Source organism: Papio anubis, chromosome 6, assembly GCF_008728515.1.
Source record: "Papio anubis isolate 15944 chromosome 6, Panubis1.0, whole genome shotgun sequence".
NCBI lineage: Eukaryota > Metazoa > Chordata > Mammalia > Primates > Cercopithecidae > Papio > Papio anubis.
In genome coordinates, this window is record NC_044981.1 from 151,931,931 (window position 1) to 151,956,870 (window position 24,940).

The 24,940-nt window shown below is 40.3% G+C and overlaps 1 protein-coding gene across 1 annotated transcript in view; it reads right to left on the bottom strand.

The window, feature by feature from the left end:
- The window catches only part of SLC16A10 (solute carrier family 16 member 10), a 138,676-nt gene that overhangs the window by 25,228 nt on the left and 88,508 nt on the right, over nucleotides 1-24,940 (bottom strand). Inside the window, exon 3 of the mRNA XM_003898305.3 lies at nucleotides 21,118-21,571. Within this exon, the coding sequence (XP_003898354.1) occupies nucleotides 21,118-21,571 (454 nt within the window). The remainder of the gene's footprint in view (nucleotides 1-21,117; nucleotides 21,572-24,940) is intronic.

Genomic DNA, 24,940 nt, shown 5'->3' on the forward strand with positions numbered 1-24,940 from the left:
GCCTGCCTCGGTCTCTCAAAGTGCTGCAATTACAGGTGTGAGCCACCATGCTTGGCTTAAGATTGGCTTCTGATATGATTTGAATGTTTGTCCCTTCCATATCTCATGTTGAAATGTGATTCCCAATGTTAGAGGTGGGACCTGGCGGGAGGTGACTGGATTTTGGAGGTGGATCTATCACGAGTGGCTTAGCACCATTCCCTTGATGATAAGTCAGTTATTGCTTGAGTTCAACAGAGATTGGGTTAAGAGTGTGGCAGCTCCCCACCGACACTCTTGCTCCCAATCTCATCAAGTGACCTGCTGCTCCCACTCTGCTTTTGCCATGAGTAAAAGCTCCCTGAGACCTCACCAGAAACTGAGCAGATGCTGGGACCATGCTTCCTATACAGCCTGCAGAATCGTGAGCCAATTAAACCTCTTTTCTTTATAAATCATCCAGCCTCGCGTATTTCTTTATAGGAACACAAGAACCGAATACAGCTTCTTTTTAAAACAGAAAAGGATACATTCAGAAAGCATTATTTAAATCACTGGGATCTGGGATAACTTGATAACTTATTTAATGACCTTGGCAGTAGTGTCAATAAGCAAGTATTTTGTAAATTCACAAAATTGGTTCTACCTTATTCTGTTGGTTATTGACATTTTAACTTAGTTTAAGATTTGATTTTTGAAAGAAACAAATAAATTAGGCCATTAGTTCTTATTCAGCTTCCTAATTTTTCCCTTAATTCTGAAGTGAAGAAAAATGGATCCTTCCATGAAAATTCTACCTTCTAACCTCTCTTCACTAAGATTTAGGCTAATGATGTTGGCTAAAGTGCTACTTTGCAAAGTCTCCTATCTATCTTTCTCTTTCCCTCAGTCTTTGGAAGGCATGGTGTTCAGTCTTTTTTATTAATCCTAAGAGCCATCTAATTGCTGGCTCAAATTTGCATCCATAAATCTAATTTGTTTCTACCAGAATGAAGATTAAAATTTGTTGAGTAGGCCTAGATCAGCTTTCCTTCCACTGTTATCATTTCCACATACTTCTGATATTGTCTATCCCAACTGTTCCTTTTCTTATCCTTATTTCAGAGTTCTGTCGTGGGGGTTGGGGAAATGAAATCAACATTAGTCTCTTGGTATCCGTGGGGAACTGAACCCACACCTCCTCGGGTACCCATATCTATGGATGCTCAAGTCCCTGATATAAAATGTTGTAGTATTTGCATGTAACCTATGCATATCCTCCTGTATACTTTAATCTCTAGATTACTTATAATAACTGATACCATGTAAATGCTATGTAAATAGTTATTCTGCATTTTTATATTTCAACGCTCTACACAGAGAAACTTCTCTAGTAACAAACTATGATCCCCAGAAATGGTCCCTGACCTGAAGGTACAGTCTCCTGTTGTTGTTGTTGTTGTTTGTAGAGATGTGGTCTTGCCGTGTTACCCAGGCTGATCTCAAACTCCTGAGCACAAGCAATCCTCCCACCTTGGCCTCTCAAAGTTCTGGGATACAGGCATAAGCCACTGAGCCCAGCCTGTATTTTGTTTTTAATCTGTGTTCTTTTTTATTGTTTTTGTTTTGAGATGGGGTCTCGCTGTTGCCTAGGCTGGAGTGCAGTGGTATGATCACGGCTCACTGCCACCTCAACCTCCCAAGTAACTGGGACCATGGGCACATGCCACTATGCTCTGCTAATTTTTTATTTATTTATTTTTATTTTTATTTTTTTGAGAAGGAGTCTCGCTCTGTCACCCAGGCTGCAGTGCAGTGGCGGGATCTTGGCTAACTGCAACCTCTGCTTCCCCGGTTCAAGAAATTTTCCCTGCCTCAGCCTCCTGAGTAGCTGGGACTACAGGCAGCTGCCATCATGCCTGGCTAACTTCTGTATTTTTAGTACAGACAGGGTTTTGCCATGTTGGCCAGTCTGGTCTCGAACTCCTGACCTCAGGTGATCTGCCTGCCTCGGCCTCCCAAAGTGCTGGAATGCTCAGCTAATTTTTTATGTTTTTGTAGAGATGGCATCTCACTATGCTGCCCAGGCCAGTGTTATTTTTATTGTTTTCTTCCCCCCAAATATTTTCAATCCATGGTTGGTTGAATCCAAGGATGTGGAATCTTGGATATTATATTTTAATATAATATTTTAAATATGTTGAGTTTTAAATATGTAATTTAATATATATTTTAAATGCTTATATTTTAAATATGTTGAGTTTTGTCTGGTAATTATACAGTGTTCAGGAAGAAAAGGACCACACCTTGGTAGGAGGACAGATAAGAAAGTGGAAAGCCTGTGTACTCTGGATTAAGGCAGCCTACAGAGCAGAGAGAAAACTTCTTTGGACAGGGAATCAGATGGCCTTGGCACGGCAGTGAAAGAAATGTCTTTGGAGTCAAATTATGAACTCTACTCCTTATTGAGGCTAAAATCTTGGGCATCAGTTTCCCAGTCTCAAACACTACACATTGGTTCACAATTTGGTTCACAATTTAGTTCACAATTTAGGCAGCAACACCTCATTAGGGTTGTTTTGGAAATTTGTGGGGACTATTTTTATCTTTCTGATATACTTTCGCCCAAGCAGTAACTTTTCTTACTTTTTAATTTTTTATTGTGATAAATTCCTATCTCATAAAATTTGCCATTTTAACCAGTTTAAGTGTACTCTATTAAGTACATTTACATTGTTGTACAACTGTCACCACCGTTCTGCTCCAGAACTTTTTCATTTTCTCAAGCTGAAACTCTTCACCCATTAAATAACTCCTCATTTCCCCCTCCCCTTGGAGGCCACCATACAACTTTCAGTATTTATGAATGTGACTTCCCTGGGTACCGCATCTAAGCGGAACCATACAGTATTTGTGCTTTTGTGCCTGGAGTATTTCACTTGGTGTAGTGTCCTCATGGTTCATCCATGTTGTAGCACGTGTCCCAAGCATTATCTTACTTCTTTTATTTCCCCTTACTGTAACAAGTGGGACATTACTGAGGTTTAAAAACATTATGTATATAGGTAGGTCTTCTTTCTTTTTTCTAAAATCAAAGACAAGGCCTGGAATATAGAGGTCTTCTTATCTAGGAATTTTATTTCGGGAGAGAAAAGGAGGCACTGAGTATGACACTGCTTTGGGTACATTACAGGGTTGCTGTGAAGGTGAAAGGGATGCAGAGTTGAGAAAGTGCCACACGAGGAAGCGGGGATGGTGGGGACATGAGGTGATTCCTAATCCTGGGCAATTCTGACTCCATAATTCAGAACAGCTCTGAGGGCTCAAGAGTCTAGCAAAGAAATACCTGGCAGAAAAAGCAATTAATGCTTGAGGGATCAACAGGGAGCTAAGAATTGTCCTCTGAGAAAATGCTGAAAAGGGCAGGGTCAGGAACTGAAAAGTCCCTGAGAGAGCTCCTGAGGAGTAAGGAGCACATAAAAGAAAACCTGTGTTCACAGAAGCAGAGATAACAAGTTGGGACAGGGACACTTGGTTTATTATTGAGGATATTATAATGCTTCATAAATTCAATCATCAATATGTGGCAGCATTCTAAATCCCACTGATATGTGTGTGGGTCAAGAGGGGCGTGGGCATCTGTTAACCTACTTGTTGGGTGATGTTCACACTCAGACACCCCATTCTTCTGGAAGCAGCAGCTGGGAGAAGGCACAAAGCACAGGGCATTATTTTACTCCAGCAAGACTGACTATACCTCTTGGCATCCTTTTCCATACCTTTAAGTTATTTCACATTGAAACTAGTCAAGATAATTATAAAATCACTTTTATTTCTATGAAGGTTTAAACCTCACCCTGTCATTAACTACATGTGTGTGACCTGAGAAAGTCTCTTAACTAACTCTTCTCCCTGCAAGATGGAGATAAAACTGTTCTTACCTTATTATACATTGAAGAACAAAGAAAAAAAGCACTTGAAGAACATAAAGTGCTATTAGAATGTAAAGTAGTCATGAGCAGAGAAATTAGTAGACCTTGCACTCTACCAGCCTATAAACTTAGCCAGCCTATAAACTCAACCTGAAATCAGTTAAAAAAAAAAAAAAAAAAAGAAAAGAAAAGAAAAGAAAAGAAAAGAAAAGAAAAGAAAAGAAAAGAAAAGATGGAGTGCCAGGCACATGCTAGGTGCTGGGGCTAGAGCAATGAAGAGAAGACGCTCTCCCTACTCTTGTGGAGTGTTCAGTCTGCCTTACCCATTTCTTCCTTAGCATTTTCTGAGGTGTTAGGACACTTCCCACACAAAACTCCCCAATGTACTAATGTATTTTGTAGATAAATCCACAGTTTTCACCAGCCTTTCCCATACTTACATAGACTATATTACCCAATATAAGTGCCTAACAAAAAATACACTACTGCTGTTTTTCAACTTAAGCTAAAATTAGATATTTTCATATGTTTGTGAGTTTATTTCTCCCTCACAAATTTAAAATATTTTAGAAGTTTGGGGCCTACATTATAGGGATAATTTCCACCCCTGAGAAATCCATGAATCATTTCTAAAAACTACTATTCAGTTATCTATGAATATTTATTTTTGGCTAAGTGTAATTTGGAACACAGGACAAACTTGGTCTACTTTACTATAAGCAGCAGCTTTGTTTTAGTTTAATTATTTCTACATGATCAGTTCTCTAGATTTCTTCTGTATTATCACCTCTTCTCTCAAGTTCCTATGCTAGTATATTATATTTTGAAAAGAAAAAACTAGCTTGTTTTGATGAAAGTGTTCTGTAAATATTAAACTTCGCATGAATGAGCAAACAAGTGGTCAGAGAAATAAAGATCCTTATTCATCTCAAGTAGGAGAATGCTGGTGAATACCGCCTAAGGCACAAAACTGATAAATGGGCAAATTGTCACTAACCTGAATAGTCAAATTGCAGCAGATGTTGAGATCTGAAGGAAAATAAATGCAATGTTAGAAAAGCTAGAAAACAAGAAAAGCATAGACATCACTGAAAAAAATCTGAGAAAAAGTAGAGACAAAGTAAAGGAGAGAAGGTATCTTAATCATTCACTGTAATAACCACATGAGGCCAGGTGTGATGGCTCACATCTGTAATCCCAGCACTTTGGGAGGCAACCATGGGAGGATGGCTCATGCCCAGGAGTTTGAGACTAGCTTGGGCAACATAGTGAGACTTCATCTCCAAAAAAGGTAGTAAGAAGAATAACCACATGAGAACCAAGTAACACTAGTATATTATTAGAAGAGATAAGTAGTTAATAAAGTATATAATATGGCTTGGCTGTGTTCCCATCCAGATCTCATCTTGAATTGTAACTCCCATAATCCCCATGTGTCCTAGGAGGAACCTGGTGGGAGGTAATTAAATCATGGGGGTGGGTTTTTCCTGTGCTGTTCTCATGATAGTTTCATAAAGGGTAGTTCCTCTGCATGCACACTCTTGCCTCCTGCCACGTAAGACTTGGTTGTGCTCCTCCTCTGCCTTCTGCCATGATTGTGCGGCCTCCCCAGCCGTATGGAACTGTGAGTCCATCAAACCTCTTTTTCTTTATAAATTACCCAGTCTCGGGTATGTCTTTATTAGCAGCATGAGAACAGACTAATACAGTAAATTGGTACTGGGTAGTGAGGTGCTGCTGTAAAGATACCCAAACATGTGGAAGCAACTTTGGAACTGGGTAACAGGCAGAGGCTGGAACAGTTTGGAGGGCTCAGAAGAAGACAGGAAGATGTGGGAAAGTTTGGAACTTCCTAGAGACCTGTTGAATGGCTTCTGAGGTGGTCTCAGATGGAGATGAGGAATTTGTCGGGAACTGGAGTAAAGGTCACACTTGCTATACAAAGAGACTGGTGGCATTTTGTCCCTGCCCTAGAGATCTGTGGAACTTTGAACTTGAGAGGATGATTTGGGGTATGTGTTGGAAGAAATTTCTAAGCAGCAAAGTGTTCTAGAGGAAGCAGAGCATAAAAGTTTGGAAAATTTGCAGCCTGTTGATGCAATGGAACCATAAAAACCCTAGAAGAAAACTGGCTAGCCATATGCAGAAAGCTGAAACTGGATCCCTTCCTTACACCTTATACAAAAATTAACTTAAGATGGATTAAAGACTTAAACGTAAGACCTAACACCATGAAAACCCTAGAAGAAAACCTAGGCAATACCATTCAGGACATAGGCGTGGGCAAAGACTTCAAGACCAAAACACCAAAAGCAATGGCAACAAAAGCCAAAATTGACAAATGGGATCTAATTAAACTAAAGAGCTTCTGCACAGCAAAAGGAACTACCATCAGAGTGAACAGGCAACCTACAGAATGGGAGAAAATTTTTGCAATCTATCCATCTGACAAAGGGCTAATATCCACAATCTACAAGGAACTTAAACAAATTTACAAGAAGAAAACAACCCCATCAAAAAGTAGGTGAAGGATATGAACAGACACTTTTCAAAAGAAGATATTTATGCAGCCAACAAACATATATAAAAAAAGATCATCACTGGTCATTAGAGAAATGCAAATCAAAACCACAATGAGATACCATCTCACGCCAGTTAGAATGGCAATCATTAAAATGTCAGGAAACGAGATGCTGGAGAGGATGTGGAGAAATAAGAATGCTTTTACACTGTTGGTGGGAGTGTAAATTAGTTCAACCATTGTGGAAGACAGTGTGGCAATTCCTCAAGGAACTAGAACCAGAAATACCATTTGACCCAGCAATCCTATTACTGGTAAAGGATTATAAATCATTCTACTATAAAGACACATGCACGTGTATGTTTATTGCAGCACTATTCACAATAGCAAAGACTTGAAACCAACCCAAATGCCCATCAATGACAGACTAGATAAAGAAAAAGTGGCACATGTACACCATGGAATACTATGCAGCCATAAAAAGGATGAGTTCCTGTCCTTTGCAGGGACATGGATGAAGCTGGAAACCATCATTCTCAGGAAACTAAGACAGGAACAGAAAACCAAACACCGCATGCTCTCACTCATAAGTGGGAGCTGAACAATCAGAACACAAGGACAGGGAGGGGAACATCACACACCAGGGCTGGTCAGGGGAATGGGGGGCTACAGGAGGGATAGCATTAGGAGAAATACCTAATGTAGCTGACAGGTTGATGGGTACAGCAAACCACCATGGCTGGCACATGTATACTTAGGTAATAAACCTGCACATTATGCACATGTATTCCAGAACTTAAAATATAATAAAATAATAATAAGAAAAAGAAAAACCCATTTTCTGGGGAGGAATTCAAGCCAGCTGCAGAAATTTGCAGAATTTCCATAAGTGAGAAGAAGCCCAATGTTAATTGCCATGACAATGGTGAAAATGTCCCCAGGGCATGCCACAGACCTTCAAGGTAGCCCCTCCCATTACAGACCTGAAGGCCTAGGAGGAAAAAATGGTTTCATAGGCCAGGCCCACATGCTATGTGCAGCTTAGGGACTTAGTGTACTGTATCCTAGCTGCTCCAGCCATGGCTAAAAGGGGCTAAGATACAGCTCAGGTCATGGCTTCAGAGGGTGCAAGCCCCAAGCCTTGGCACCTTCCACATGGTGTTGAGTCTGTGGGTGCACAGAAGTCAAGAATTGAGGTTTGGGAACCTCCACCTAGATTTCAGAGGATGTATGGAAATAGCTGGATGTATAGACAGAAGTTTGCTGCAGGGGCAGGGCCCTCATGAAGAACCTCTGCTAGGGCAGTGTGGCAGAGGGAAATGTGGGATCGGAGCCCCTACACAGAGTCCCCAGTGGGGTACTGCCTAGTGGAGCTATGAGAAGAGGGATACCGTCCTCCAGACCCCAGAATAGTAGATCCACCAACAGCCTACACTGCATCTGGAAAAGCTGCAGACCCTCAATGTCAGCCCATGAAAGCAGCTGGAAGGGAGCCTGTACCCTGCAAAGCCACAGGGGCAGAGCTTCCCAAGGCCATGGGAGCACACCTCTTGCATTAATGTGCCCTGAATGTGAGACATGGAATCAAAGAAGATCATTTTGGAACTTTAAGGTTTAATAACTGCCCTACTGGATTTCAGACTTGCATGGGGCCTGTAGCCCCTTTGTTTTGGCCAATTTCTCCCACTTGGAATGGGTGTATTTACCCAATGCTTGTATCCCTATTTTATCTAGGAAGTAACTAACTTGCTTTTGATTTCACAGATTCACAGGCAGAAGGGATTGCCTTGTCTCAGATGAGACTTTGGACTGTGGACTTTTGAGTTAATGCTGAAATGAGTTAAGACTTTGAGGGACTATTGGGAAGGCATAATTCGTTTTGAAATATGAGGACATGAGATGTGGGAGGAGCCAGGGGCAGAATGATATGGTTTGGCTGTGTTTCCTACCCAAATTTCATCTTGAATTATAGCTCCCATAATCCCCACATGTCATGGGAGCAAGCTGGTGGGAGGTAATTAAATCTTGGGGGCGGGTTTTTCTTGTGCTATTCTCATGATAGTGAATAAGTCTCATGAGATCTGATGGTTTTATAAAGGGCAGTTCCCCTGCACATACTCCCTTGCCTGCCACCATGTAAGACATGCCTTTGCTCCTCCTCCATCTTCCACCATGACTGTGAATCCTCCCCAGCCATGTGGAACTGTGAGTCCATTAAACTCTTTTTCTTTATAAATTGCCCAGTCTTGGGTAAGTCTTTATTAGCAGTGTGAAAACAGACTAATACAGTATATGAAGAAGAAACAATGATTGGGTCCTACAGCAAAGTATGCAAGATATTTTCATTTTTGACATGCAGATTTTTAATAATACATCAAATAAAAATAAGTTGGATTAAAAAATCCAACTCTTGATTGGCCTTAGAGACTTGAGAAATTCTGTTACAGGCCTCCCAAGGGCAACAGAAAGCTGTCTTATTTTTGTATCTTCAAAGTACCTAATACTACCCTTCACCCAAAGGATGTACTTACTATCAGCTTTTCAATGAAGTTGTCCCTGACTGGCTAAAGTTGTCTCTTACCATTTCTTACCATCACCTTCCATCTCATTTTGTTTTCTTTGAAGAAAATATCACTATTTGAAAATTGCTTTGTTTCTTTATGAACTTACTTGTTTATTGAGCTATGTGTGAGAAAGTATCTGTTCTTAGCATTGTATCCCCACATCTAGAATGTCTGTGGCACACAATAGACACTCAAATGAATACTTGAATCTGTTTAACTGATTTATAATTAGAGCAAGTCAAACAACAATAAATTAATTTAAATATAATTTATTCTAATGGCAACCCTGTTACTTAACTGTGCAACCTTAGGCAAACCTTTTAAACCTCTCTGAGCCTCAGTGTTCATATCTATTAGTAGGAGAACCACTATTAGCGCTGCTTTCCTTATAAAAGGTTACCATGAGAGTTGAATCAGAAAACATATATGTGCGTAAATATCTTCATAGCCTTTTTGGAAGTTAATTGCAAAGGGAATGAATAAATAAAGGAAACATTTTCAGGCCACATAACAACAACAAAAATACAAGAAATACATATAGGGATTGAGAGTAAATTTAATCAGCACACATGAATCTCAGTGGGTAAACAAAGGCTGAGTACAGTGGCTCATGCCTGTGATCCTAGCACTTGGGGAGGTTGAGACAGGAGGATCACTTGACACCAGGAGTTCAAGGCCAGCCTGAACAACATAGCAAGACCCAGTCTCTAAATATATATATATCCTGGTGTCAAGGAAATGTTGTAAGCCTATGTTTGAATGAAAAATAGAAAAACAAAATTACTTAAATTTGAAAATCTTGATGAAAAAGCAATGTAATTACTCTTCGTTTTGCAAAGTAGCAAAGTATTCTGTATAGCTAAGAAAAAGGAAAAAGGGAAGAAGGGAGGGAGGGAAGAAAGAAGGGAGGGAGGGAAGAAAGAACGGAGGGAAGGAAAGAGGGAGAGAGAAAGTAAATGAAACTTTTAAACCCTAGTATTTAAGCCTCTAGGCCAAAAACAGAATTAACATTCTAAGCCTTTCTATTTTAATTGGTTGCAGTGCTACGAAGACAGAGATAGGGCAACTCTTCAGTTACATAACTCCATTTTAAATCAATAAAAACGTTTCCAGCACTCTACAACCATCATCCACCAAGCTGGGGACATGTAATGGGGCCCAAGACTTTGCTTCTGTCAGAACCTTATAGTGAACAGAGATAAACACAACCAACAGAGGTAAACCAACCAACATGAAGGAGAGGTCACCTTCAGCAGTCCATTCCTGGCCGAGTGTACAGTGACCTTTGGTTTACAAGGATACAATTGTGAGCCTTGCATTGTCAGGGACAATCTGCTGCACAACAACCTTGTCCCTGAGCTCCAAATAGATCCATGAAAGAAAGATAACAAAGATAGTGCAACTGCTGTTGGCAACTCTGAGAAAATGCATCATGTCAAAATGGCAAAGCAACCTCCTGATTGGGAAGTGAACCCTATGAGTTGACCAGGGTTAGGACAGAAACTAATTTCATTCCTGTAATCATTTTGTTTCTACATACACATTCTGTTTCTATGTACATATTCACAGGCTGGGCTGTAATAAGCTTCCATTTATTTTCCATGGATGTTCTTGGGTGTTACACCCAGTTCTGCTACTTTTATAACTGGCTTTTGGCCAGCAACTTAACCATTCCGTGCCTTAGTTCCTTTACCTTTCTTTTTTTGTAGGGCAGGGGGAGGAGTGCAAATACGTGACCTGTACAATGCCTTTCAGGTCCTAAGTTATTGTTACACTTTTTTGGCAGACACTTAAGTATGTTATTTAAAAGCCACACTTGTAAGAAGACCCACGCTCAAGCCCTGGTTGCACCATGTACCATCCTTGCAACCCTGAGCAGTTGTTCCGCCACCCCAACTCTGGTTCTTTTCTTGCTAGACAGAAGCCCTGATATTGCCCATTTCACATGGTGGTCCAAGACTCCAGTGACAGATAATGTGGAAGCATCTTGTAGACTAAAATGTTAATAAAAACATTAACTAAAATGTTAAAAAATGTTAAATCAAAAAGAAATGCGGGAAATAAATGTTATATTTGTCTACAAGAAACCTGTGGTTTTCTTTTAGACAAAGCACACCATTGCATGGGTTGGCGGATTGGGCAAAAATCTTAAACTATGCTCTGAAGCCTGGATGTTGCCATTGTTCTTACCATTTTACTTCAAAAAAGCGTCAATTCAATTTAACATGGATACAGAGATACCGGGATTGCGTAACAGAGACAGAGGGATTCCATGTTTGCAGTTATACACCTCCAAATTGGTGCGCGTTGCCCTTTAAATGAGCACTTTTACAATCTGTTATGAGGGAACATAAACTTTGTAATTACAAGTAAGCTGCCCAAGGGGAGAGGGGCAAAAGAGCCAGAGAGCTAACGATAGGGATAGCAAGGGGGGAAGCATGGGGGAAATAGATGCAACATGGGCAGCTGAGGGCTAACACATCAGCAATGTGCAGCCGCTAGAACTCTGGGTGCTGAAGACCCTTCCTGATGGCATGAATACATAAGAAGGCCTGCTTACGCTTATGCTCTATGATCCTTAGAGTTAGTGACTGCAAGGGCTTCTCCCAAAGGATGCCCTAGACATTGAAGGTAAGAAATGTACTCTCAATGGATCAGACAACTCTCTCCACAACCCAAAACCACCTTGTCAATGTCAGGCAAAAGCCACTTAGCATAGCCTCACAAGGGGAAGATTCTTCAAATTAAGATTTCTATTTCTATTCATCCCATATCATAACAATTTATTTTCTAGTTGACATAAAAACATGAAAGGACCCTTATCTAATTGGCTAAATTTAGGTTCCTCAAACTTGAACAAACTTTAATTTGATTATTAATCCAAAGATTTGAGACATGCCAATGTCCATATTAGAAATGAAATTTGAGATGATTCAAAGTATACTGCATTTTATCAAATAAAACCTGAGACACATGCAAAACAAAATGAAAAACCTAGTGAAGGCCAGGTGCAGTGGCTTGCACCTGTCATCCCAGTGCTTTGGTGGGGAGCCAAAGGCAGGAGGATTGTTTGAGCCCAGAAGTTTGAGACCAGCCTGGGCAATGTGGTGAGAACCTCATCTCCACAAAAAATTTAAAAATTAGCCATGTGTGGTGGTGTGCACCTCTGGTCCTAGCTACTTGGGAGGCTGAGGTGGGAGTATTGCTTGAGCCCAGGAGGTCGAGGCTACAGTGAGGTATGATTGCACCCCTGCATTCCAGCCTGGACAAGAGAGTGAGGCCCTGTCTTAAAAAAAAATCCCACTGGTGAAATTTACACATTAGCAAGGGGGAATAGTTTTCCAACACACTAATTCTTTAGAGCTCTCTCAGGAGACTAATGATCCACCAGTGGTCTCGGAGCGTTTATATGTGACTAAATTTCAAGCAGTTTACCTTTTTCCATTTTCCTACAATAGTATTTATGTTAATCAAATAAAGGATAGATCTTGCTATAAATTTGTATATGTCCATTTTTGTTCTTCTGCTACGCATAAGGTTAATGTAGAAAGCAAAATTGAACACGAAGCTATGTATGGTCCATGTTCTGTTTGTCACAGGTTGTGAAAAGTAACTTTGCATGGCCTCAGTTTTCTCATACTCACAACGTACTAGATTTCAAAAGAGAAGTTGGGGCTGAAAAGAAGGGTATAGATATTTTCTCATTCCCATTAATTATATCAAAACAAAAGCTGGTTTCCTCCAGAGTTTTCTCCCTGGCTGTGAAGCATGCTCTGAGTGCTGGAACAGCTCAACATGGACTCTGTTCTTAGTTTTGAGAGAATAGAAGGGAAACATGCAAAGCAATCTTTGGTGTAGGCCCAGTATGGCTGAAAATAGCAGCACTCCCATCTCTGGATTAGTCATGAAGGAACGCAGACTCCTTCATAAAAAGAGTATATTTCAGACATATTTGTCTGAAACCTGTATTCAAATCCCACTTTAAGCATAAAGCGAATGACTTTGAACAAGCACAGCTTTGCAGAATTATTTCCTTGGCTCTAAGTATGTGTTATTTATTACACTCATCCTTGTGGTAGTTCTGTGAGATTTTGGGGAAGTGCTTGACACATAATCAATTCTTGGCAAATGTTACATGAATCTCCCTCTGAGGAAGCCACAGAGAGATGAAGGCTTGTATGCTGTTCCTATTTGCATGGCTCAGTGCCCTTAGCTCTGGCTTGGAGCAGTACTGCTGCTCTGACCACAGTGTAAATGGAGGTGCTCTGCCTAGCAAGGTCCAATAGCTACATTCCAGTATTGACTGATCCTTGGCAGCATCTGGCACTACTGAAAGCTAAAAAATACCTTTTGAGGTTCACATGCTCCTTGTACTGACTTATTAGCCTCAAATTTTCATTTCTGGTTTAAAAATACAATTCGTGGCCAGGGCGGTGGCTAATGCCTGTAATCCAGCATTTTGGGAGGCCAAGGCAGGCAGATCACCTGAGGTCAGGAGTTTGAGACCAACCTGGCCAATATGGTAAAACCCCATCTCTACTAAAAATTCAAAAATTAGCTAGGCGTGGTGGCAGGTGCCTGTAATCCCAGCTACTTGGGAGGCTGAGGCGGGAGAATTGCTTGAACCCAGGAGGCGGAGGTTGCAGTGAGCTAAGATCTCACCACTGCCCTCCAGCCTAGGTGACAGAATGAGACTCAGTCTCAAAAAACAAAAAATTTCATTTCCAATTATTAGTGGACTTGAAGTCCACCTAATTGCCCTGCTAGCAAGCAAATGATCTGTCTGTCTTTAATCATAGCATCAGGTAAATGGAATCTTCCTACCAGGTCAAAATTTCTTTTGAGAACAGTCAATTACTATCTGCCACAAAGTCAACCAACTTATAAGGGAGTTTTTTAAAAAGGCTAATGAATACATATTTTACAGATTTCAATATATGAGTCAGTCATCTTCTTAACAGAGAACCATGTGGACCTAAAATTTAAAAACTGAAATTTGACCCAATGATATGGTCTAGAGTCAAAGAACACAGGTACTAAGTAGTTGATCTTCAAGTTGAGTAGGAGGGTAGAGAGAAGAGAGTAACTGAAACTAAATAATCAGCTTCATATTGGGGATGGAGCATTTCATGCCAATGAGAAAAGTTATCATCATTTTTGGTAACTCCATTTTTTTTGTCACTGTCATTCTTCGGCATTTATCATTGTCATATTTGGCATTTATCATTGTCATGTTTGGCATTTATCAGTTACCTCATGAGGCCCTATGTTCAATGCTCAACCAAAGCTATGTAGACCTGAGGCCTGGCTATTGTTCTGCATCCTGCAACCTATTCTTACACACACCACTCCAGACTCTTTGAGATTTTTTCAGTGGCTACTGAAGACACAGTTGCTTGAGGGACCAGAAATTTCTTCTATTTATCTTAAAATTTCAGCAAAGGCATAAGTGAATCAGAGCAAAACACACCAACTCTCTCCTCCATCAACGGACAGCATTACTGGTTACTCAATTATTCTGAGGTTTGCTTAGTTTGAGCTTATTTGTTGAATAGGTATTGAATAAATATGAATAACACCATGTCCTGCAAGTACAGAATGTGAAAAATCAGTATAGGATCAAAGTAGAGAATTTTAAAGATCCAAATGGTGAAAAAGTGAACATTACTTATATAGTGTCACTTTAGACTGATCCAGAATATATTTAGTCATTCAACAAATATTTGAGCACCCAGTGTGTGCTAGGCACTGCGCTAGATGCTTGGGATCTATCATTGAATGAAATAGATCCTTACCCTTGTGGGGTTTACATTCTAGCAGACATGTAAATATACAGATAGTAAGCAATGACCACAATAAAGCAGTAAAATAGATAATATGTTAGAAAGTATTAAGTGCTACAAAAAAAGAAAAGGAGTAATAGGAGGGGTTTGGGAATACTCAGGGGAAAAGGGACAGAGGAAGTTTCAAGCAGGTAGTCAGGGTGAGCCCCATGAAAAGGTGAATGGCAGAAGCAGAGTGGGCAAGGGGACAGGGATGGAAGCTCAGAGAGGTAGTGAGGGCCAGATTGTGGAGGACCTTGAAGGCCACTGTAAGGATATTGGTTTTTACTCTTAGAGAAATGGGAAGCCATTGAAGGATTCTGAGCAGGGTGCCTTACATTTAGAAAGAATGCCTGTGGCTTCTTATAGAGAACAAACTACACGGGCCAGAGAAGGAACAGGGAGACCAGTTAGGAGGCTCTGGCAGTGATCCAGGCTAGGGGTACATGGTAGCCTGGGCTAAGGTATGAGTAGTGAGGATGGTAAGAGGTGGTCAGATCCTGGATATATTTTGAAAGAAAAGCCACCAGGATATCTTGACTGGATCAGGACTATGGTGTGCAAGAAAGAAGAGCCAAGGGTGACTCCAAAGTTTTGAGTCTGATCAACTGAAAGGGTGGAATTGCCAACTCCTGAGATGAGGATGGCTGGGGGCAGAGTAAGTTTTAGGGGGTAAGATCAAGACCTCAGGGTTAGGATATGTCTGAAACAAGCTAGCAGTTACCCAAGTGGAGATACTAAGTAAGCAGCTGGATATACAGCTCTGGTGGAGGATTCAGGGAAAAGGTCTGGACTAGAATTATAAATGTGAAGTCATTGACATAAACATGATGTATGAACTTAGGAGACTGGATGAAACCACCAGTAGAATACATGGAGAAAAAGATCAGGGACAAGCCCTAGGACATGCTGACATTCAGGGCTCAGTGGGAAAAAGAAGTGAGCAAAGAAACTAAGGAGGAGTGATGTGGAGGCAGGCAGAAAACCAAGATAGTTTATCTCCTGAAAGCTAAATGGAGAAAAACCAGAGTCAGAGGAGTCATTAAAAAAAAAAAAAAAAAGAAAAGAAAAGAAACCCAGAGGCCAGGCGCAGTGGCTCACACCTGTAATACCAGCACTTTGGGAGGCCGAGGCGTGTGGATCACCTGAGGTCAGGAGTTCGGGACCAGCCTGGCCAACATGGCAAAACCCTGTCTCTACTAAAAATACAAAAAATTAAGTCGGGCATGGCAGCAGGTGCCTGTAATCCCAGCTACTGGGAGGCTGAGGCAGGAGAATCACTTGAATCTGGGAAGTGGAGATTGCAGTGAGCCGAGATTGCACCACTGCACTACAGCCTGGGAGACAGAGAAAGACTCCATCTCAAAAACAAAAACAAAAACAAAACAAAACAAAAAAAAGATTCCAGAAAACAAAACAAAACAACTCTCAGGCAAAAGGGGCAAGTCATAAAAACTGACACAGCCGCTACTAGGAATCGTTTTTAGAAAGTTAGGTCTCATCTAAATCGATCTATAAGATTTGTACCCTTCTAAAAAAGATTTTAAGTGGGTAGGCCTAAAAGAGAGGTGAATTAGCTTCCAGGAGGCAATCTAATTCTTCATTGTGAAAAGTCAACTACAACAAGATCAAACCTCCAACCTCACTTTGAAAGCAAGCATACATATTCTCTCTCAAATCATCATGTACAATCTAATGAGATCGTAGAATTTTTAACATAGCAGTGACAGCACTCCCTTGTACTTCTGAATCTTCAAAGACCTAAACTGGTAAGTTAGTTTCCTAGTTGATCAAAGATCTGATTTGTACACAGAATCTCATGCTCAAGGCCCAACTCCAATGCTATGAAACTTTTTTTTTTTTTTTTTTTGAGTGCAGTGGCCCGATCTTGGCTCACTACAAGCTCCACCTCCTGGGTTCATGCCATTCTCCTGCCTCAGCCTCCTGAGTAGCTGGGACTACACGCACCCGCCACCACGCCCAGCTAATTTTTTTGTATTTTTAGTAGAGACAGAGTTCCACCATGTTAGCCAGGATGGCCTCGATCTCCTGACCTCATGATCCGCCCGCCTCGGCCTCCCAAAGTGCTGGGATTACAGACATTGAGCCATGGCGCCTGGCCCACTATGAAACTTTTTAAAACCACTTTTCCAAATGGATATTATCTTTCTCCTTTTAAAATCTTCTATCTCATTCCTTAAAACCACTCAGTTGGCAATCACATTGTCTTACATTAAAATAACTCCCATTTTTTGCCAGAACTCAGTTAGATGTTTCACACATATTTTATCTAATCCTCACAATTCTGCAAAACTGGGTTTATCTCCATAGATGAGGAAACTGATGCTTACAGAGGATGTCCAAGGTTATGCAACTAGTAAGAAACAAAACCAGGATTTAAACCCAGATCTGTCTTACTTCAGAACCTTCACTTTTTTTTTTTTTTTTGAGATGGAGTTTCGCTCTTGTCACCCAGGCTGGAGTGCAATGGCGCCATCTCAGCTCACTGCAACCTCCGCCTCCTGAGTTCAAGCGATTCTCCTGTTTCAGTCTCCTGAGTAGCTGAGATTACAGGTGCAAGCCATCACGCCCAGCTAATTTTTGTAGTTTTAGTAGAGATGGGATTTCACCATGTTGGCCAGGCTGGTCATGAACTCCTGACCTCTGGTGATCCACCTGCCTTGGCCTCCCAAAGTGCTGGGATTACAGGGGTGAGCCACTGCACCAGGCCCAGAACCTTCACTATTAAACCACTATACAATACTACCACTTACATAAAAGTACTACACTAATAATTATCAGTCACTATCTCTGTGACCTTGAGCAAGTTACTTCTTTATTTATTATTTGTTTTTTAGGGACAGAGTCTCGCTCTGTTACCCAGGCTGGCATGCAGTGGCACAATCATAGCACACCGCAGCCTTGAACTCCTGGGCTCCAGTGATCCTCCTGCCTCAGCCTCCTGAGTAGTTAGGATACAGGTGTGTACCACCACACCTGGCTCTTTATTTCTTCACCTTCCATATTTAAAAGCCTGCCACTAGGAGGAGACAAATAAATTAAAAGTTGTTCAATCTGTTCTTCCTTTAGAATACTTTTAAATTTTTTTTAGAGATAGGGTCTCACTCAGTCACCCAGGCTGGAGTGCAGTCGCACCATCACGGCTCACTGCAGCCTTGACCTCCTGAGCTCACGCGATCCTTCTACCTTAGCCTCCAAAGTAGCTGGGACTACAGGCATGCACCACCATGCCCGGATAATTTTTTTAAATTACTTTTTGTTGAGGCGGAGTCTCGCTCTGTCGCCCAGGCTGGAGTGCAGTGGCGCGATCTCGGCTCACTGCAAGCTCCGCCTCCCGGGTTTACGCCATTCTCCTGCCTCAGCCTCCCGAGTAGCTGGGACTACAGGCGCCGCCAGCACGCCCGGCTAATTTTTTGTATTTTTAGTAGAGACGGGGTTTCACTGTGTTAGCCAGGATGGTCTTGATCTCCTGACCTCGTGATCCGCCCGTCTCGGCCTCCCAAAGTGCTGGGATTACAGGCTTGAGCCACCGCGCCCGGCCTCCGGATAATTTTTTTAAATTACTTTTTGTAGAGATGGAATCTCACTATGTTGCTCAAGTTGCTCTTGAACTGTTGGGCTCAAGTGATCCTTCCACCTCATTCTCCCAAAGTGGTGAGATTATAGGCGTGAGCCACTGTGCCTGGCTGAGCAAGTTATGTAATCTTTCCGGGCATTAGTCTTCCCATCCACGAAATAAAGAGGATATGCCACAGGTATTGCATTGTTGTGAATATTAAATGAGAGAATGTATGTAAAAGTGCTTTGTAAACTATAGCCATTTTTAATTACATGTACTAGGTTTATGCTCCTTCAGAGCAAATTTTTATGCCTCATATATGTGCCCCCTCAACAGTCAATAAAGGGTTTAGTAGGAATTGAACATCATCTACTTTACTAGTCTTTTGAAGGATATGAGACACCTTTTCCCTGTATAAGGAGGAAACTAGTGTCCCATTCCTGGTTAAGTATCCATAATTCAAACCTTAAATTACAACAAAGTGACAAACTCAGTACATCACCAAAGAGGAGCTTTAAACACCTGTATGGCATTAAGCTATCTGATCTTTCCTCTACCATGCTGCATTTGGTGCCATAATGGGTTGAGAAAGAGAAAATCTCAAATGAAAAATATCAACGTATTTTGTAAGAAAACATGCCTGGAAGGCAGAGCAGAAAAAAGGCATGGTTTATTAACAGAATTAACAGAGACTTTATCGTTCTGTGCACCATCTGATTTGCCATCTCCTGATCACAAAAGTATCTGTAACATTGTCTAACTCACCTTCTACTATGAAATTTGACTTACCTGAAGAAATAACATGTTTATTAAATTTCCTTAGGCATACTCATTTTTTCCCCCAGTAAGACGGACACATTTGGTAATATTTCCAGGGAAGTGGCCCAATATGCTATTAAGACTGTAGACTGAATTTGCTACCAGATAAGCACAGTGGAAGAGAACTAACTCCTGCTCTGCTGTTTACTGACATGTAATTCTTGGAAAATCACTAACGTCTCTATTAACGATAGATCTGTTTTTCAGTCTGTAAAACTGGAGCTAATATTTATTTTATCTGCTTTACTGGTTTATTGTGAAAGTCACATGAAGTAATATATGTGAAATTAATTTACAAATTATAAATATATAACCAAAAATAATTAGGCAGTCATCTACCACTTTTCCTTGGGTAAATGTCCAGTATTAGCAAAGCTGAGTTACTGATTTCTGTGGGTGTGTTCACGTGGTAGTACCAAAGATAATTTTTTTTTAAAGCTGGGTGTGGTGGCTTGCACCTGTAATCCCAGCTGAGGCAGGCGGATTGCTTGAAGTCAGCCTGAGCAACTTAACAAGACCCTGTCTGGAAAAAAGAAAAAAAGAAAAAGCATTTCTACTCATCTTTTTGAGAAAGGACACAATAAATGTTCTCCAATAAATGTTATCTTGACTACAGAAGCTATGAAAGAGGTTGGCTGGAAAAGTTAATCCTGTCACAACAGATCTATATTTCAGGAAACTTAGCTTAAGGTGGTTCAGCTATACCTTCCTAACAGTATGAAAATGGACTATCAGATCAGGATGTAGCCTGATGATCCATAAATAAGTTATATTTATACTTATTTCTTAACTAAAGAAAAACTGCACAAATCTCCAAAAGTAGACTGTAAGCTAGAAAAAAATCCAAGTTCACAAACATACAAATATGTGTGCCAATGTCAGTTTCGTTTATCATTTATGGTGAACTGTGAATACATTTTCAGCCACAAAAGTAAGAAAAAAGGAAGAAACATAATGAACACTTTTGAACAAACGTTGCTGGGGCAGATACTTTAGATACTGCTTCTTCCTTCTATTTTTTTTTTCTTCCCCAGGTAGGGATGAAGTCTCCCTATGTTGCCCACGCTGGTCTTGAACTCCTGCATCAGCTCCCCAAAGTGGTGGGATTACAGGTGTGAGCCACCAACCCCTACCTAGACACTAATTATTCTTATTTCAGTATAACGAAGCTGAATTTTGCCTTTGAAATAGAAATAAACAATATAAACTGCTTGAGCACTTGAAATACTCATTTCCTATAAAACTGTAGCTCTCTTTCCTCATTTAGAACTTGAGTAACTTTTCTCAGGTATTCCTCTGAATAGAATTCCCATTTTCCCAGAAGTGTACCACAAGTAGATGTAATGTTTCTTTGTATCAAAGTCATGGTTTTTTTGCTAATTACCTAATTTCTACACTGGTTGCAAAACAATTTACTTACGGTAGCAAAATCACAGCGCTAACTTTGTCCCTGATAAAAGCCATATGAAAAAAAAGAGACTTATCAAATGTTTTATATTGAATGCAATTTGTTCCAATATTTTAGCCTTCCTTTTAAAAAAAAAAATGCGTTTGTTTGGGGACTTTTATTTTATTTTTAGAGGTAGAGTCTCTCTATGTTGTCTAGGCTGGATTTGAACTCCTGGGCTCAAGCGATCCTCCTGCCTCAGCTTAAGTAGCTGGGACCACAGAAAGGCACCATGGTGTCTGGCTGGGTTTGCGGGGTTTTTAAAATACCAAAGCACACTATGAAACATACTCTCTCTGTTTAGTGGTCTGATGGTGTATTGACATTGTCTTGAGAGACCTTTCATTTCAAAAATACCCAAATTACAACCAGGATAATGTTTGAGGCCAACTTTAACTTGACCTATCTTTCTCTTCAAAGAAGTTTTTCTTTATGAAATAGTAATATTCATGATCAGTGAAGGAGCATACTCACCAAGTGAACATAAGGCACAAAGTATCCAAAAAGTGCAAGTGGTATTCCAACTGCCCACACTGCATAAGCTGTCACCTTGAAGATGGCAAAATTGAAAATTTTTTTTGGAGGACTGAACTTTCTCCTGGAAAAGAGGGAGGATCCGCTACCTCCACTCTCTTTATCTTTGGTACTGGTAGCAAGAGGACGGTAAGTAAAGCCAGCCAGAAAGAGAACAAACATGAAGATGCAGAGCACCCTCAGTGTGTGAAAGAGGCCCACGCTGTCAATCAGAACCCTTAAGAGCAAAGGCAGCAGGATTGTGAAGACACTGCTGCCAGCAGTGACAATGCCATTCACCAGTCCAAGGCGCTTCTTGAAATAGTGTCCCAGAATGACCAATGAAGGCTGGTATGCAAAGGAGCAGCCGCAGGCAAATATGATTCCATAGGTAAGGTACAGAGGCTCGATGGAACTGTATAAAGATGAAAAAGATGGAAAGCAGCTTTCAATATTGTTACTGTGTGCTTGGTAGAATAAAACCTTATAGTAAATGTGGGTTTTTGTTCATCAACATATTTTCTACAAGTAAAAGTTAACCAAAATGAGGGAAAAACTCAGTAAGTCAAGAATGTAGCACTAAACATATTTTAATTTAATCTGAATGTGTGAAAAATAACCATTAAGGTCATCAGTGATTTTGTTCTGCCTCCTCTTTCTGTGGATTTCAGGTGACGCACACAGCACTGAGTAAGAACTGTGCTCTCCACAGCTCAGAAATAAAGGTTGGTGCCAGGAAGAGTAAAATCAACAGTGATTCAATTAACAAACCAAAAACCTAGTCTCAATGAAACACTTTTTTAAAAAGTCAGAATTAACTATGAAAACTAATTATTTCATGGAGTTTTTCCAGGTACTTACCAAACAAGGTAGTAAAAGAAAAGGCTGCATTTTATATTTTTTCCCCAAGGTTATGTCAGGAACATTTGCACAGAGGCGCAGTTGTGCCTGTTTTTGCTGGCCTAAGGGCTGTAGACCAACCTTCGCCCTGTGTTGCACTGTTCCCAATATTGTGCAAGATAACAAGAAATCATATTCCGACTGCAGAAAGACTAAATTACGTGTATTCCTTTTAGTGATCTCAGTTTGTAAGCTGTAAGACCATGCGTGTGTCAAAAGAATAATGGATTAAATAATCTTCTAGTTTAACCAAATAATTGGACATTTCTTAGGAAGATAAAGGATCGTATCATTATGTTCTTTGAAACAATTACGGTAAAGAACAAAACTAGTTAAAGTTTTTTGAAAAGGCTATCAGTAGTAAAAGCAAACAATTTATTAGAAAGTAAGATAGATAAAGTTGGTTAATAATTAAATTTTGGACAATAATGCTAGTCTAGCAACATGCTGAGGTAATCATAAGGAACTCTAGAATCTGATAAAATTAAGGCATGTTGGCAATCCTCTCTCTGAGATGCCCTTCTCCCTCTATTAATCCACAGCTAGCACCACCTTCAGATCAGACTCAAGAGGCACTTCTAGGGTTTCCCAAATTAATCTCACCTCACTCTGATCACCCTTTACTGAATCTCCACTCTTTGTTTAGCCAACATATTAAGCAACTACTATGTACCAGATATGTTGTGGAAAAGAATATTAAAAATTTGGTCCTTGGCCAGACATGGTGGCTCACAATTGTAATCCCAACACTTTGGGTGGCCAAAGCAGGAGGATGGCTTGAACCCAGTCTGGCAACATAGCAAAACCCCATCTCTACTTAAAAAAAAAAAATTAGCTGAAATTAGCTGGGTGTGATGGCATGTGCCTGTAGTCCTAGCTACTCAGGAAGCTGGGGCAGGAGGATGGCTTGAACCCAGGAATCCAGGCTGCCGTGAGCTATGATCACACCACTGCATTCTGGCCTGGGTAATAGTGAGACCCTGTCTCAAAAAAAAAAAAAAAAATGTGGTTCTGCCTTCAAGATACTCATAGTCTGCTTAGTGAAACAAGATATCTATCCCAAATAATAATAATACAACACAGAACAAAACAGAAATTAATGCTTCATTCATTCTGTATCAGTTTTTCCACCTAAGTAGTTTTCCAGATAATTGTAACTTATGTAAAGTGCTTATTTGTTTTTATTTAACAATTTTAAAGAAAAAAATTTTAAGTCTATTGTACATTCCTCTCTGCCTTCTTCAAAGTGTATATTAAAAATACTGTTCACAGCAGAATCATGAGGAACATCAGTTCCTATACAGTTGTACCACTGTACTGTAATGCTCTCAGCTGGAAAACCACAGAGCCTCTCCCTTCTACAGAGTGAAGTAATGAGCTTTGCGATGGCATTTTCACTGCTGCTGAACCCTTTTCACTTCCAGGTTTTCCCTTCAGGAACAGATGGTTCCAGTCTGTGATGTTTGGCAGCTGAATAAGTGCAATGTAAATGAGTAAGGCTGTCGGATACCAATCATACATGCAAAAAGGATTCAGAGAAGGGACATGGGTGTGATTGACCTAAGTTGCTGGAGAAGGTTTTCCTCAGAAGGCAGAACAGGAACTAGAGGAAAAATGGACCTGCCACCCGACACTCAGAATCTATACCACATTTCCCCTTGCTCCTGTATCTTGCTCTCAAGTTTCAGTAGCCTTTGACCAGCAGGCTAAATAATGACATTTAAATAGAAAATATGAGAATATTACACGTAGTAAGGGAATTTTGGTTTCAATAAATTTTGTTTCACTTAGAGGGTACAGAAAAGAGAGAGAGAACTGGGTCACATCAAAATATATGTCATAATTTTTATTGCTCAGTAGTCAGAAAAATTTGAAAAACATTGCTTTGTATGTGTGTTTTGTTAACAAACTAGGTAGTAAATTACATAAGCTGTCTACCTCTCAGTCCCCTCTCGACCACAGCTGGAGTTGTAATACATTTGGCAAGTGGCAGAGCCACAGGTACTGACAATAGGTACCTGTAAGCTTCCAGATCAAAGAAGCTATCTGATGAGGTATTAATAACATTAATTACATTAATAATAATGTAAATATTATATTGCTGCTAAAATAAATCATCTCACGGAATTACCTACACAGAATCTTATTCCAATCAAAACTTTAAAAAAAAAAAAAAAACAATTTTAGAAGAAAAACCCATCAAGGTACTTTAAAGATGAAAATATCTATTTTCTACAAAGAAATAAATATAATTTTTAAAAATCCAACTAGAATTTCTTTTTTTTTTTTGAGACGGAGTCTCGCTCTGCCGCCCAGGCTGGAGTCTAAATTAGATGGAAGAAAATACGAAAGAATGAGGCTCACTTTAGAGTTGAGGAAGGGATGTGTGTTGGGGGGTGGGGAGCGGCAATGAGTAAAACCAAGGATCCTGTTGATTAAATATTTAAAAATAAAAAGTCAAATGTAAATTTGACTTATTTTTCCTTAATGACCACATTAATGCTTTTCAACTAAAGCAGCATGAAGACAGCTAGGGACAGGAAAGAGGCAGGAAATGAAGATAAACCACTAAAGTAGAGACAAAGGATAGAAATGATCTTAAGAGGTTTTCTTCTTAAGCACCTCCTGTTAGCCAGAGCTACATATTAAATCAGTGTTTCTCTCACTGAGGATTATTCTACCAACGCGAGGGACTTACAAGGAGAACCAGAGCTGCAGGGAGAGGTGCTCCATGCAGTTTTGTGCCCATCTGCTCCTTATGGTTCGTCCCTCTTCAGTGCACTGCATCTTTTCTTCTAATACAGGAGTCCCCAATCTTTTTGGCACCAGAGACCAGTTTCAGGAAGAATTTTTCCATGGATGGGGTCGGGGGAGGGTGGTTAGG